Here is a 12500-nt window from a genome sequence, read left to right on the forward strand (position 1 = left end):
TCTATCTATCTATCTATCTATATATATATATATATATATATATATATATATATATATATATATGTATGTATATATATATATATATATATATATATATATGTATGTATGTATGTATGTATGTATGTATGTATGTATGTATATGTACACATATGTGCGTGTGTGTGTGTTTATACATACATTTATATATATGTGTGTGTGCTTATATACATATTTATCTCTCTCTCTCTCTCTCTCTCTCTCTCTCTCTCTCTCTCTCTCTCTCTCTCTCTCTCTCTCTCTCTCTCTCTCTCTCTCTCTCTCTCTCTCTCTCCCTCTCGCTCGCTCGCTCGCTCGTCGCTCTTTGCCAGTCTAACTTCCACAAGTACAAACAAACACTACTTTCACCATGACAAATATTTAATTTCTTTCCTCGTATTACAGATACTCTGTTAATAAGTCATAGTTAGTCACACTGATTGCATGTTGATAATTCCTTTGTATCTTTAAAAAATTATACATCAGATATAGTAAAAAAAAATCGTGGAATCGCCATACATCTGGCATCGCCATATTCCTGAGAAATATGCGCCCTTGTTTACTTATCTTTATAATGGTAAAATTAGCAAATATACTGCTACAACACTAACATTATGATGGTAATGATAATGATGATATTAACAATAAAATGAATGAAAATAATGACTATAGCACTGATATAATAGTAACTCATAATAGCACTGCTGATGATATTAATACCATACGGAAATCATAATTCATCAATAATTTATCATCGCGATCATTATCTACAGGGTATAGAAGATAAATACTAAGCAAAATGTGTTGCAAAGACTGTGAATTCATTCTATATTTTCCTGTCTCTGCAACCAGGAAAAAGAGATGGCCAGTGGAAGTAAAGAACAAAATTGAACTATATATATATATAGTTTTTCCTACAGGAAACTTGGACTAGTGCTGTGTTTGATGTATTTTGTCGGATTTATTTCAAATAATACGTATTTTGGTTTTGTTATCGATGGTGAACTTGTGGAAATCACGACAAGAATTTTGTTGTTTACATCCTAGCATTCTAGTTCTCGAAGTTTCCATTTAACTGAACTCGGACTGATCTCGGGATGGAACTAAAGCATTTCCGTTCAGTTTTGGTAATCTTTACGTGTTTCTCAGTCGTGAGTTTTTATAAATTTATATCCACCGAAAAAGGCTATTATCACAGACCTATCACGTCCTTTGCAACAAGTGCGAAGATTTCAGACGTTGGTGTGTGCCGCTCACTATTCACCATTAATGGCGTTCCTACCAAGAACGTTTTCAGCCTTGTTAAAACCAGCGAGAACGGCGTCCTGGTGAACGAAAGCGGTTTCCATGTGAATCCCGGGACAAAACCCAGGGCTGCCGTGACCTATGGCGAGAAAGAGATCGCTGCTGCTGCCAGGGCGGTTCGGCAGCTGGTGCACAAGAGGGCGTCCTCCTCAGGGCCTGACACGGACGACTATGGCGTCCTCGGCGCCCTTCTGCCCAAACTCGTGTCCTTCGCGCACCCCGAAGGAGAGGAGGAAGCCCCGGCAGGTACGAAGCAGGCTCAGGCGCGGCCGCACGTCCGAGGGAGGAGCAGAATCGACGCCGGTGGAGGCGTGTTGACCTTCGTGCCGTGCGTCATCGCGCCCTACGACCAGCCGGCCTCCTTCGCCGCCTGCGTCAGGAGGAGGCTAACCAAGAGGAATTCCTTAAGGATTAGCTTTATCGGCGACTCAAAAGTGAGGAATATATTCAAAGAATTTCTGAATCGCACAGACAAGGCGCTGAACTATCGGATTAGATTTGAGGTAAGTCTCATTTCGCGAATACTGGAAGAACTATCCTCTTACTCAACAATTTTAATTCATGCACTCAAATGCAGATTTTATTTTACCCTGATCATATAATATAATATATATATATATATATATATATATATATATATATATATATATATATATATATATATATATATGTATGTATGTATATATATACACACAAGGGTTCTAAGCCTTTGATTCTGGGATCACAAAGCACCCCCTGCAGTGTTACAAAATTCCGCGTTTCTTTTTTCTGTAGATTGGTGTTTATCTTGTCCAAAGCTTTATCTCTTTGTGCATTACCACTGAAAACAAAGGAAATGATGACAGCTTTCTTTCACAGCCAACCTTCGACAACAAGACGCTGAATTTTGGAGAAACACTGAAACACTTTTTGAAGCTTCGTCGCCGAGATATGATTGCTACTTCTGATGCCGCCCCTGGCCTGATCGTCACTATGAGGTTTGTTCATTTTAACTTATTTTCACCTACTATCGCTCGCAGTCACATGCACACATATGCATCCACACACTGGGACACGTCGCGTTTTTATACCATTCTAATTGAAGTAGTGTTTCCTTTTATACACACAAACGCAAGTACTTATACAAACGCCAACTTACACACACATGCTCATATATACGCGCGCACATACACACACACCACCTACATTTCCTTATTTTTTCGAATTTTGAGAAGTGAACACCTTTCTGAATCCTTCTTTTCCGACAGCTTCAGGACCTTCTCGGGGATCCCGCGCCCCACCGCCATCGCAGCCATGAGGGAGGTGTCCCAGCTCCGTCGGTGGGCTCGAGGCGAGGAACCGGCGCCGCAGCTGCTGGTCCTCGGTGAGATAATTCGCGTGCTTTCGTTCATTTCTCTCTCTGTCCGGTTTAGCTATCGCTTTCTCTCTCGCTATTCCCTTTCTCTCTCATTCTGTCCGTCTGCCTCTCTCCTCGTATGTTTTCGTTTGTTCTTCTTCTCTCCTCTCTCGCTGTCTCTGTTTTTCTCTTTTCTTTCGCTCTCGCTTTTCTGCTGTTTTTCTCCTCCATCACTCTCGCCATGTCTCTTTCGACCTCCCACCTTCTCTTTCACTCTAACTCTGCCTGTTTACCCATTTCTTCTCCTCTTTCTCTCTATGCCATTGTTCTCATTTGCTCTCGCTCTTTATCTGTCCTTCTCCTAATTCACTCTGTCTTCCTCTATGTCGTTACTCACTCTAAGCTCTGCTTGCTTCCTGTTTCTCCTCAATCGCTCTTGCACTCTATCTGTCCTCCACTCTGTCAACCCTTTTCTTTTTTCGCTCTCACTCTTGCTCTATCTTCGGCTCTTTTTATACTTTTTCGTTCTTTCCATATTCTGTTGCCCAATGTGTAGAAGCACAATTATTATCACATTCTAAATCGTCCCTCAGATTCAAAAAGCGCGCCACTGTCTTCGAGACAACCAATCACCTTGCGCCATTAGAATGACTATCTTTTATAACAAAGGAATTGTCACAGTTTTCATTTATAAGATTCGTCACGCTAAATTAGTCCTTCATCGTCCTCAGGCTATACTTCGTGGGCGATTCACCAACACAGGGTCGTGGAGAATCAGCTTGCTGTTCAAGAAAGGTTGCTCGAGATGCATCAAGCAATTGCTCCCCATCTGCAGAAGGTAAATTTTTAATGCTTGCCAAAACAAATAAAGAAATAAAAGAAAATATAAGATAAATAATATTACTATATACATATATATATATATATATATATATATATATATAGAGAGAGAGAGAGAGAGAGAGAGAGAGAGAGAGAGAGAGAGAGAGAGAGAGAGAGAGAGAGAGAGAGAGATGGATTGTTCCCCATCTGCAAAAAGTAAGATTTTCCAGCTAACATTTTTTTTACATGTATATATATATATATATATATATATATATATATATATATATATATATATATATATATATATATTGTTCCCCATCTCTATATACATCATTCCCTATTCGCAGAAAGTATGCTCTGTTAATAAGTCATAGTTAGTCACACTGATTGCATGTTGATAATTCCTTTGTATCTTTAAAAAATTATACATCAGATATAGTAAAAAAAAATCGTGGAATCGCCATACATCTGGCATCGCCATATTCCTGAGAAATATGCGCCCTTGTTTACTTATCTTTATAATGGTAAAATTAGCAAATATACTGCTACAACACTAACATTATGATGGTAATGATAATGATGATATTAACAATAAAATGAATGAAAATAATGACTATAGCACTGATATAATAGTAACTCATAATAGCACTGCTGATGATATTAATACCATACGGAAATCATAATTCATCAATAATTTATCATCGCGATCATTATCTACAGGGTATAGAAGATAAATACTAAGCAAAATGTGTTGCAAAGACTGTGAATTCATTCTATATTTTCCTGTCTCTGCAACCAGGAAAAAGAGATGGCCAGTGGAAGTAAAGAACAAAATTGAACTATATATATATATAGTTTTTCCTACAGGAAACTTGGACTAGTGCTGTGTTTGATGTATTTTGTCGGATTTATTTCAAATAATACGTATTTTGGTTTTGTTATCGATGGTGAACTTGTGGAAATCACGACAAGAATTTTGTTGTTTACATCCTAGCATTCTAGTTCTCGAAGTTTCCATTTAACTGAACTCGGACTGATCTCGGGATGGAACTAAAGCATTTCCGTTCAGTTTTGGTAATCTTTACGTGTTTCTCAGTCGTGAGTTTTTATAAATTTATATCCACCGAAAAAGGCTATTATCACAGACCTATCACGTCCTTTGCAACAAGTGCGAAGATTTCAGACGTTGGTGTGTGCCGCTCACTATTCACCATTAATGGCGTTCCTACCAAGAACGTTTTCAGCCTTGTTAAAACCAGCGAGAACGGCGTCCTGGTGAACGAAAGCGGTTTCCATGTGAATCCCGGGACAAAACCCAGGGCTGCCGTGACCTATGGCGAGGAAGAGATCGCTGCCGCTGCCAGGGCGGTTCGGCAGCTGGTGCACAAGAGGGCGTCCTCCTCAGGGCCTGACACGGACGACTATGGCGTCCTCGGCGCCCTTCTGCCCAAACTCGTGTCCTTCGCGCACCCCGAAGGAGAGGAGGAAGCCCCGGCAGGTACGAAGCAGGCTCAGGCGCGGCCGCACGTCCGAGGGAGGAGCAGAATCGACGCCGGTGGAGGCGTGTTGACCTTCGTGCCGTGCGTCATCGCGCCCTACGACCAGCCGGCCTCCTTCGCCGCCTGCGTCAGGAGGAGGCTAACCAAGAGGAATTCCTTAAGGATTAGCTTTATCGGCGACTCAAAAGTGAGGAATATATTCAAAGAATTTCTGAATCGCACAGACAAGGCGCTGAACTATCGGATTAGATTTGAGGTAAGTCTCATTTCGCGAATACTGGAAGAACTATCCTCTTACTCAACAATTTTAATTCATGCACTCAAATGCAGATTTTATTTTACCCTGATCATATAATATAATATATATATATATATATATATATATATATATATATATATATATATATATATGTATGTATGTATATATATACACACTAGGGTTCTAAGCCTTTGATTCTGGGATCACAAAGCACCCCCTGCAGTGTTACAAAATTCCGCGTTTCTTTTTTCTGTAGATTGGTGTTTATCTTGTCCAAAGCTTTATCTCTTTGTGCATTACCACTGAAAACAAAGGAAATGATGACAGCTTTCTTTCACAGCCAACCTTCGACAACAAGACGCTGAATTTTGGAGAAACACTGAAACACTTTTTGAAGCTTCGTCGCCGAGATATGATTGCTACTTCTGATGCCGCCCCTGGCCTGATCGTCACTATGAGGTTTGTTCATTTTAACTTATTTTCACCTACTATCGCTCGCAGTCACATGCACACATATGCATCCACACACTGGGACACGTCGCGTTTTTATACCATTCTAATTGAAGTAGTGTTTCCTTTTATACACACAAACGCAAGTACTTATACAAACGCCAACTTACACACACATGCTCATATATACGCGCGCACATACACACACACCACCTACATTTCCTTATTTTTTCGAATTTTGAGAAGTGAACACCTTTCTGAATCCTTCTTTTCCGACAGCTTCAGGACCTTCTCGGGGATCCCGCGCCCCACCGCCATCGCAGCCATGAGGGAGGTGTCCCAGCTCCGTCGGTGGGCTCGAGGCGAGGAACCGGCGCCGCAGCTGCTGGTCCTCGGTGAGATAATTCGCGTGCTTTCGTTCATTTCTCTCTCTGTCCGGTTTAGCTATCGCTTTCTCTCTCGCTATTCCCTTTCTCTCTCATTCTGTCCGTCTGCCTCTCTCCTCGTATGTTTTCGTTTGTTCTTCTTCTCTCCTCTCTCGCTGTCTCTGTTTTTCTCTTTTCTTTCACTCTCGCTTTTCTGCTGTTTTTCTCCTCCATCACTCTCGCCATGTCTCTTTCGACCTCCCACCTTCTCTTTCACTCTAACTCTGCCTGTTTACCCATTTCTTCTCCTCTTTCTCTCTATGCCATTGTTCTCATTTGCTCTCGCTCTTTATCTGTCCTTCTCCTAATTCACTCTGTCTTCCTCTATGTCGTTACTCACTCTAAGCTCTGCTTGCTTCCTGTTTCTCCTCAATCGCTCTTGCACTCTATCTGTCCTCCACTCTGTCAACCCTTTTCTTTTTTCGCTCTCACTCTTGCTCTATCTTCGGCTCTTTTTATACTTTTTCGTTCTTTCCATATTCTGTTGCCCAATGTGTAGAAGCACAATTATTATCACATTCTAAATCGTCCCTCAGATTCAAAAAGCGCGCCACTGTCTTCGAGACAACCAATCACCTTGCGCCATTAGAATGACTATCTTTTATAACAAAGGAATTGTCACAGTTTTCATTTATAAGATTCGTCACGCTAAATTAGTCCTTCATCGTCCTCAGGCTATACTTCGTGGGCGATTCACCAACACAGGGTCGTGGAGAATCAGCTTGCTGTTCAAGAAAGGTTGCTCGAGATGCATCAAGCAATTGCTCCCCATCTGCAGAAGGTAAATTTTTAATGCTTGCCAAAACAAATAAAGAAATAAAAGAAAATATAAGATAAATAATATTACTATATACATATATATATATATATATATATATATATATATATATATATATATATAGAGAGAGAGAGAGAGAGAGAGAGAGAGAGAGAGAGAGAGAGATGGATTGTTCCCCATCTGCAAAAAGTAAGATTTTCCAGCTAACATTTTTTTTACATGTATATATATATATATATATATATATATATATATATATATATATATATATATATATATATATATATATATATTGTTCCCCATCTCTATATACATCATTCCCTATTCGCAGAAAGTATGTTCTGTTAATAAGTCATAGTTAGTCACACTGATTGCATGTTGATAATTCCTTTGTATCTTTAAAAAATTATACATCAGATATAGTAAAAAAAAATCGTGGAATCGCCATACATCTGGCATCGCCATATTCCTGAGAAATATGCGCCCTTGTTTACTTATCTTTATAATGGTAAAATTAGCAAATATACTGCTACAACACTAACATTATGATGGTAATGATAATGATGATATTAACAATAAAATGAATGAAAATAATGACTATAGCACTGATATAATAGTAACTCATAATAGCACTGCTGATGATATTAATACCATACGGAAATCATAATTCATCAATAATTTATCATCGCGATCATTATCTACAGGGTATAGAAGATAAATACTAAGCAAAATGTGTTGCAAAGACTGTGAATTCATTCTATATTTTCCTGTCTCTGCAACCAGGAAAAAGAGATGGCCAGTGGAAGTAAAGAACAAAATTGAACTATATATATATATATATAGTTTTTCCTACAGGAAACGTGGACTAGTGCTGTGTTTGATGTATTTTGTCGGATTTATTTCAAATAATACGTATTTTGGTTTTGTTATCGATGGTGAACTTGTGGAAATCACGACAAGAATTTTGCTGTTTACATCCTAGCATTCTAGTTCTCGAAGTTTCCATTTAACTGAACTCGGACTGATCTCGGGATGGAACTAAAGCATTTCCGTTCAGTTTTGGTAATCTTTACGTGTTTCTCAGTCGTGAGTTTTTATAAATTTATATCCACCGAAAAAGGCTATTATCACAGACCTATCACGTCCTTTGCAACAAGTGCGAAGATTTCAGACGTTGGCGTGTGCCGCTCACTATTCACCATTAATGGCGTTCCTACCAAGAACGTTTTCAGCCTTTTTGAAACCAGAGAGAACGGCGTCCTTGTGAACGAGAGCGGTTTCCATGTGAATCCCGGGACAAAACCCAGGGCTGCCGTGACCTATGGCGAGAAAGAGATCGCTGCTGCTGCCAGGGAGGTTCGGCAGCTGGTGCACAAGAGGGCGTCCTCCTCAGGGCCTGACACGGACGACTATGGCGTCCTCGGCGCCCTTCTGCCCAGACTCGTGTCCTTCGCGCACCCCGAAGGAGAGGAGGAAGCCCCGGCCGGGACGAAGCAGGCTCAGGCGCGGCCGCACGTCCGAGGGAGGAGCAGAATCGACGCCGGTGGAGGCGTGTTGCCCTTCGTGCCGTGCGTCATCGCGCCCTACGACCAGCCGGCCTCCTTCGCCGCCTGCGTCAGGAGGAGGCTAACCAAGAGGAATTCCTTAAGGATTAGCTTTATCGGCGACTCAAAAGTGAGGAATATATTCATAGAATTTCTGAATCGCACAGACAAGGCGCTGAACTATCGGATTAGATTTGAGGTAAGTCTCATTTCGCGAATACTGGAAGAACTATCCTATTACTCAACAATTTTAATTCATGCACTCAAATGCAGATTTTATATTACCCTGATCATATAATATATATATATATATATATATATATATATATATATATGTATATGTATGTATGTATATATATACACACAAGGGTTCTAAGCCTTTGATTCTGGGATCACAAAGCACCCCCTGCAGTGTTTCAAAATTCCGCGTTTCTTTTTTCTGTAGATTGGTGTTTATCTTGTCCAAAGCTTTATCTCTTTGTGCATTACCACTGAAAACAAAGGAAATGATGACAGCTTTCTTTCACAGCCAACCTTCGACAACAAGACGCTGAATTTTGGAGAAACACTGAAACACTTTTTGAAGCTTCGTCGCCGAGATATGATTGCTACTTCTGATGCCGCCCCTGGCCTGATCGTCACTATGAGGTTTGTTCATTTTAACTTATTTTCACCTACTATCGCTCGCAGTCACATGCACACATATGCATCCACACACTGGGACACGTCGCGTTTTTATACCATTCTAATTGAAGTAGTGTTTCCTTTTATACACACAAACGCAAGTACTTATACAAACGCCAACTTACACACACATGCTCATATATACGAGCGCACATACACACACACCACCTACATTTCCTTATTTTTTCGAATTTTGAGAAGTGAACACCTTTCTGAATCCTTCTTTTCCGACAGCTTCAGGACCTTCTCGGGGATCCCGCGCCCCACCGCCATCGCAGCCATGAGGGAGGTGTCCCAGCTCCGTCGGTGGGCTCGAGGCGAGGAACCGGCGCCGCAGCTGCTGGTCCTCGGTGAGATAATTCGCGTGCTTTCGTTCATTTCTCTCTCTGTCCGGTTTAGCTATCGCTTTCTCTCTCGCTATTCCCTTTCTCTCTCATTCTGTCCGTCTGCCTCTCTCCTCGTATGTTTTCGTTCGTTCTTCTTCTCTCCTCTCTCGCTGTCTCTGTTTTTCTCTTTTCTTTCGCTCTCGCTTTCCTGCTGCTTTTCTCCTCCATCACTCTCGCCATGTCTCTTTCGACCTCCCACCTTCTCTTTCACTCTAACTCTGCCTGTTTACCCATTTCTTCTCCTCTTTCTCTCTATGCCATTGTTCTCATTTGCTCTCGCTCTTTATCTGTCCTTCTCCTAATTCACTCTGTCTTCCTCTATGTCGTTACTCACTCTAAGCTCTGCTTGCTTCCTGTTTCTCCTCAATCGCTCTTGCACTCTATCTGTCCTCCACTCTGTCAACCCTTTTCTTTTTTCGCTCTCACTCTTGCTCTATCTTCGGCTCTTTTTATACTTTTTCGTTCTTTCCATATTCTGTTGCCCAATGTGTAGAAGTACAATTATTATCGTCCCTCAGATTCAAAAAGCGCGCCACTGCCTTCGAGACAACCAATCACCTCGCGCCATTAGAATGACCATCTTTTATAACAAAGAAATTGTCACAGTTTTCATTTATAAGATTCGTCACGCTAAATTAGTCCTTCATCGTCCTCAGGCTATACTTCGTGGGCGATTCACCAACACAGGGTCGTGGAGAATCAGCTTGCTGTTCAAGAAAGGTTGCTCGAGATGCATCAAGCAATTGCTCCCCATCTGCAGAAGGTAAATTTTTAATGCTTGCCAAAATAAATAAAGAAATAAAAGAAAATATAAGATAAATAATATTACTATATACATATATATATATATATATATATATATATATATATATAGAGAGAGAGAGAGAGAGAGAGAGAGAGAAAGAAAGAGAGAGAGAGAGAGAGAGAGAAGGAGAGAGAGAGAGAAAGAGAGAGAGAGAGAGAGAGAGAGAGAGAGAGAGATGGATTGTTCCCCATCTGCAAAAAGTAAGATTTTCCAGCTAACATTTTTTTTACACACACATATATATATATATATATATATATATATATATATATATATATATATATATATATATATATATATATATATATATATATTGTTCCCCATCTCTATATACATCATTCCCTATTCGCAGAAAGTATGCCTTACACATACTTATAGATCAATATATATTGTTTCCCATATGCAGGAAATATATCTCTCCTGCTTACAAAATGAGATAGATAGATATGTATTGTTTACATCTGCATAAATTAAGCTTTCCTTGCTCAGAAAATTCTTGGAGATTGGTACATATAGTTCTTCATCTGCAGAAAGGAAGCTTTTCGTGCTTACAAATACTTCTTACAGATAGATATACGTAGATAGAAGACATACATAGAGGTGCAGGTAGCGGAATATATATTAATTTATATTACAGAGGTGCAGTTATATAGAGATAGATTATAAATACAAACAAAAATATGTAAAAAGAGTAACAAGGATATTAAGATAGATTGATAGAAATGAGCTGACTAACAAGTATATATGCATGTACACAAGCGATGGTAATATATATATATATATATATATATATATATATATATATATATATATATATATATATATATATATATATATATATATATATACATATATATATATGAATATATTCAGGGGCGTATCTGTTGATTGTTATTGGGGGAGGAGGATGCAGCCTTTTAATTGAACGACAAAGTGGGCAAATGTTTTCCTAGTTTACAAAATAATGGAAGGAATTTACCGGGAAAGGGCATTTATTTGCTGACAAAAAGAGCACTGGCGAGGACGGCGCTGCTCTGCCCTCCCTTAATGTATCCTCTCTCGCCTACAGCTGTCCGAGTTCACGAGAGTGTTGGTTCTGCCACAGAGCCGCGTCAGACCTCATGGACAAACCATCATGATACAACGAGCAGATATCAGCAACAGCAACTTCGACTGGAGTGAGAAAATGTTTCTGCAAATGTTACAGCGATACAACAGCAGGATTGGAAGTAGAGAGGAACTGGTTAACGGAATTTCAGCGGCGAAGGGTGAGCCTCCTCGGGACGACCACGCCCCCGACGAAGGAACGAACCGCCTCTCCGGATCACCCCAGGACCAGCTGATCCCTGGGACGACCGCTTCGGGGCCGTGGTGGTGGGACTCGAGCCTCCCGATCAACCTGGCGGAGATCGAAGAGTGCAACGAGCTTCACCGGCGCGGCCTGACTGGCGACGAGGCCTACACAGGTCCCCCGCTGCAGTGTGTCGACCAGCACCACGCGGGTGCCGGCACGAGCACGGACCTGGTCACGATGCTCCTTAATCTCTTGTGTAATTCTTTCCTGGAAGTCAACGAGGACGTTTGCTGTAAATAAATGTTGAAATGTCTCCTCTACCCTGATCAACATAGTTTTGTTATCCCCACATGGACCACTTACTTGCTAGGCGAAATTCGACAGAGGCATTTAGACTGCATTGACGTTACTGACATGAATTTGAGAGTTGCTCTGAGGAGTGAAAATAAGGTTCACTTGATGTTGCTGTTAGTGAATATTGTTTTGTTCAAAATTTCCCTTTTCCCTTTTTCCTACACACATGCACATACACACATACACACACACACACACACACACACAAACACACACACACAAACACACATGCACATACACACATACACACACACACACAAACACACACACACACACTGTAACCCAGCTTTATCTATATCTAATTACTATATGATACATATATATATAATCTTACATGTTTGTCACATACGCATCTTCACACATACATATACATATGCATATACGCCTGACCATTGCTTCCTCTGTTCATTCCTCTCTTCTTGCCTCACCAGACATTAGAATGTTGTGTTGTCTATCTCTTCCAGAAGAGCTATGTATTGTTGCAACGCTTCCTTGTTCATCACCGTTCGTCACATGCTAACAACGTGACTTGGTGCGATCT

The 12500-nt window shown here is 40.5% G+C and overlaps 3 protein-coding genes across 3 annotated transcripts; all 3 read left to right on the top strand.

Annotated features, from left to right (window-relative positions):
• The first annotated feature begins 948 nt into the window (after positions 1–948).
• On the top strand, positions 949–3506 carry LOC138861587 (uncharacterized). Its single transcript, XM_070121378.1, has 4 exons — positions 949–1823; positions 2179–2297; positions 2568–2683; positions 3388–3506. Exons 1-4 carry the CDS (start codon positions 1113–1115, stop codon positions 3504–3506), a joined length of 1065 nt encoding a protein of 354 aa, XP_069977479.1. The 5' UTR covers positions 949–1112.
• Positions 3507–4361: 855 nt separating this feature from the next.
• On the top strand, positions 4362–6907 carry LOC138861588 (uncharacterized). Its single transcript, XM_070121379.1, has 4 exons — positions 4362–5236; positions 5580–5698; positions 5969–6084; positions 6789–6907. The coding sequence occupies exons 1-4, from the start codon at positions 4526–4528 to the stop codon at positions 6905–6907; spliced, it is 1065 nt and encodes a 354-aa protein (XP_069977480.1). The 5' UTR covers positions 4362–4525.
• Positions 6908–7383: 476 nt separating this feature from the next.
• LOC138861477 (uncharacterized) lies at positions 7384–12229 on the top strand. The gene is made up of 5 exons (XM_070120830.1): positions 7384–8635; positions 8966–9084; positions 9355–9470; positions 10163–10269; positions 11381–12229. Exons 1-5 carry the CDS (start codon positions 7925–7927, stop codon positions 11903–11905), a joined length of 1578 nt encoding a protein of 525 aa, XP_069976931.1. The 5' UTR covers positions 7384–7924; the 3' UTR covers positions 11906–12229.
• Positions 12230–12500: the final 271 nt, after the last annotated feature.

The sequence above is a fragment of the Penaeus vannamei genome, chromosome 4 (assembly GCF_042767895.1).
Source record: "Penaeus vannamei isolate JL-2024 chromosome 4, ASM4276789v1, whole genome shotgun sequence".
NCBI classification, from domain to species: domain Eukaryota; kingdom Metazoa; phylum Arthropoda; class Malacostraca; order Decapoda; family Penaeidae; genus Penaeus; species Penaeus vannamei.

What these genes read in the sequence shown, in the direction of transcription:
- LOC138861588 (XM_070121379.1), top strand. Translation starts at nt 4,526, where the DNA reads ATGGAACTAAAGCATTTCCGTTCAGTTTTGGTAATCTTTACGTGTTTC. An exon ending in ACTATCGGATTAGATTTGAG is followed by an intron (nt 5,237 to 5,579) that starts GTAAGTCTCATT and finishes TTTCTTTCACAG; the next exon opens with CCAACCTTCGACAACAAGAC. An exon ending in GGCCTGATCGTCACTATGAG is followed by an intron (nt 5,699 to 5,968) that starts GTTTGTTCATTT and finishes CTTTTCCGACAG; the next exon opens with CTTCAGGACCTTCTCGGGGA.
- LOC138861477 (XM_070120830.1), top strand. Translation starts at nt 7,925, where the DNA reads ATGGAACTAAAGCATTTCCGTTCAGTTTTGGTAATCTTTACGTGTTTC. An exon ending in GGCCTGATCGTCACTATGAG is followed by an intron (nt 9,085 to 9,354) that starts GTTTGTTCATTT and finishes CTTTTCCGACAG; the next exon opens with CTTCAGGACCTTCTCGGGGA. An exon ending in TTGCTCCCCATCTGCAGAAG is followed by an intron (nt 10,270 to 11,380) that starts GTAAATTTTTAA and finishes TCTCGCCTACAG; the next exon opens with CTGTCCGAGTTCACGAGAGT.
- LOC138861587 (XM_070121378.1), top strand. Translation starts at nt 1,113, where the DNA reads ATGGAACTAAAGCATTTCCGTTCAGTTTTGGTAATCTTTACGTGTTTC. An exon ending in ACTATCGGATTAGATTTGAG is followed by an intron (nt 1,824 to 2,178) that starts GTAAGTCTCATT and finishes TTTCTTTCACAG; the next exon opens with CCAACCTTCGACAACAAGAC. An exon ending in GGCCTGATCGTCACTATGAG is followed by an intron (nt 2,298 to 2,567) that starts GTTTGTTCATTT and finishes CTTTTCCGACAG; the next exon opens with CTTCAGGACCTTCTCGGGGA.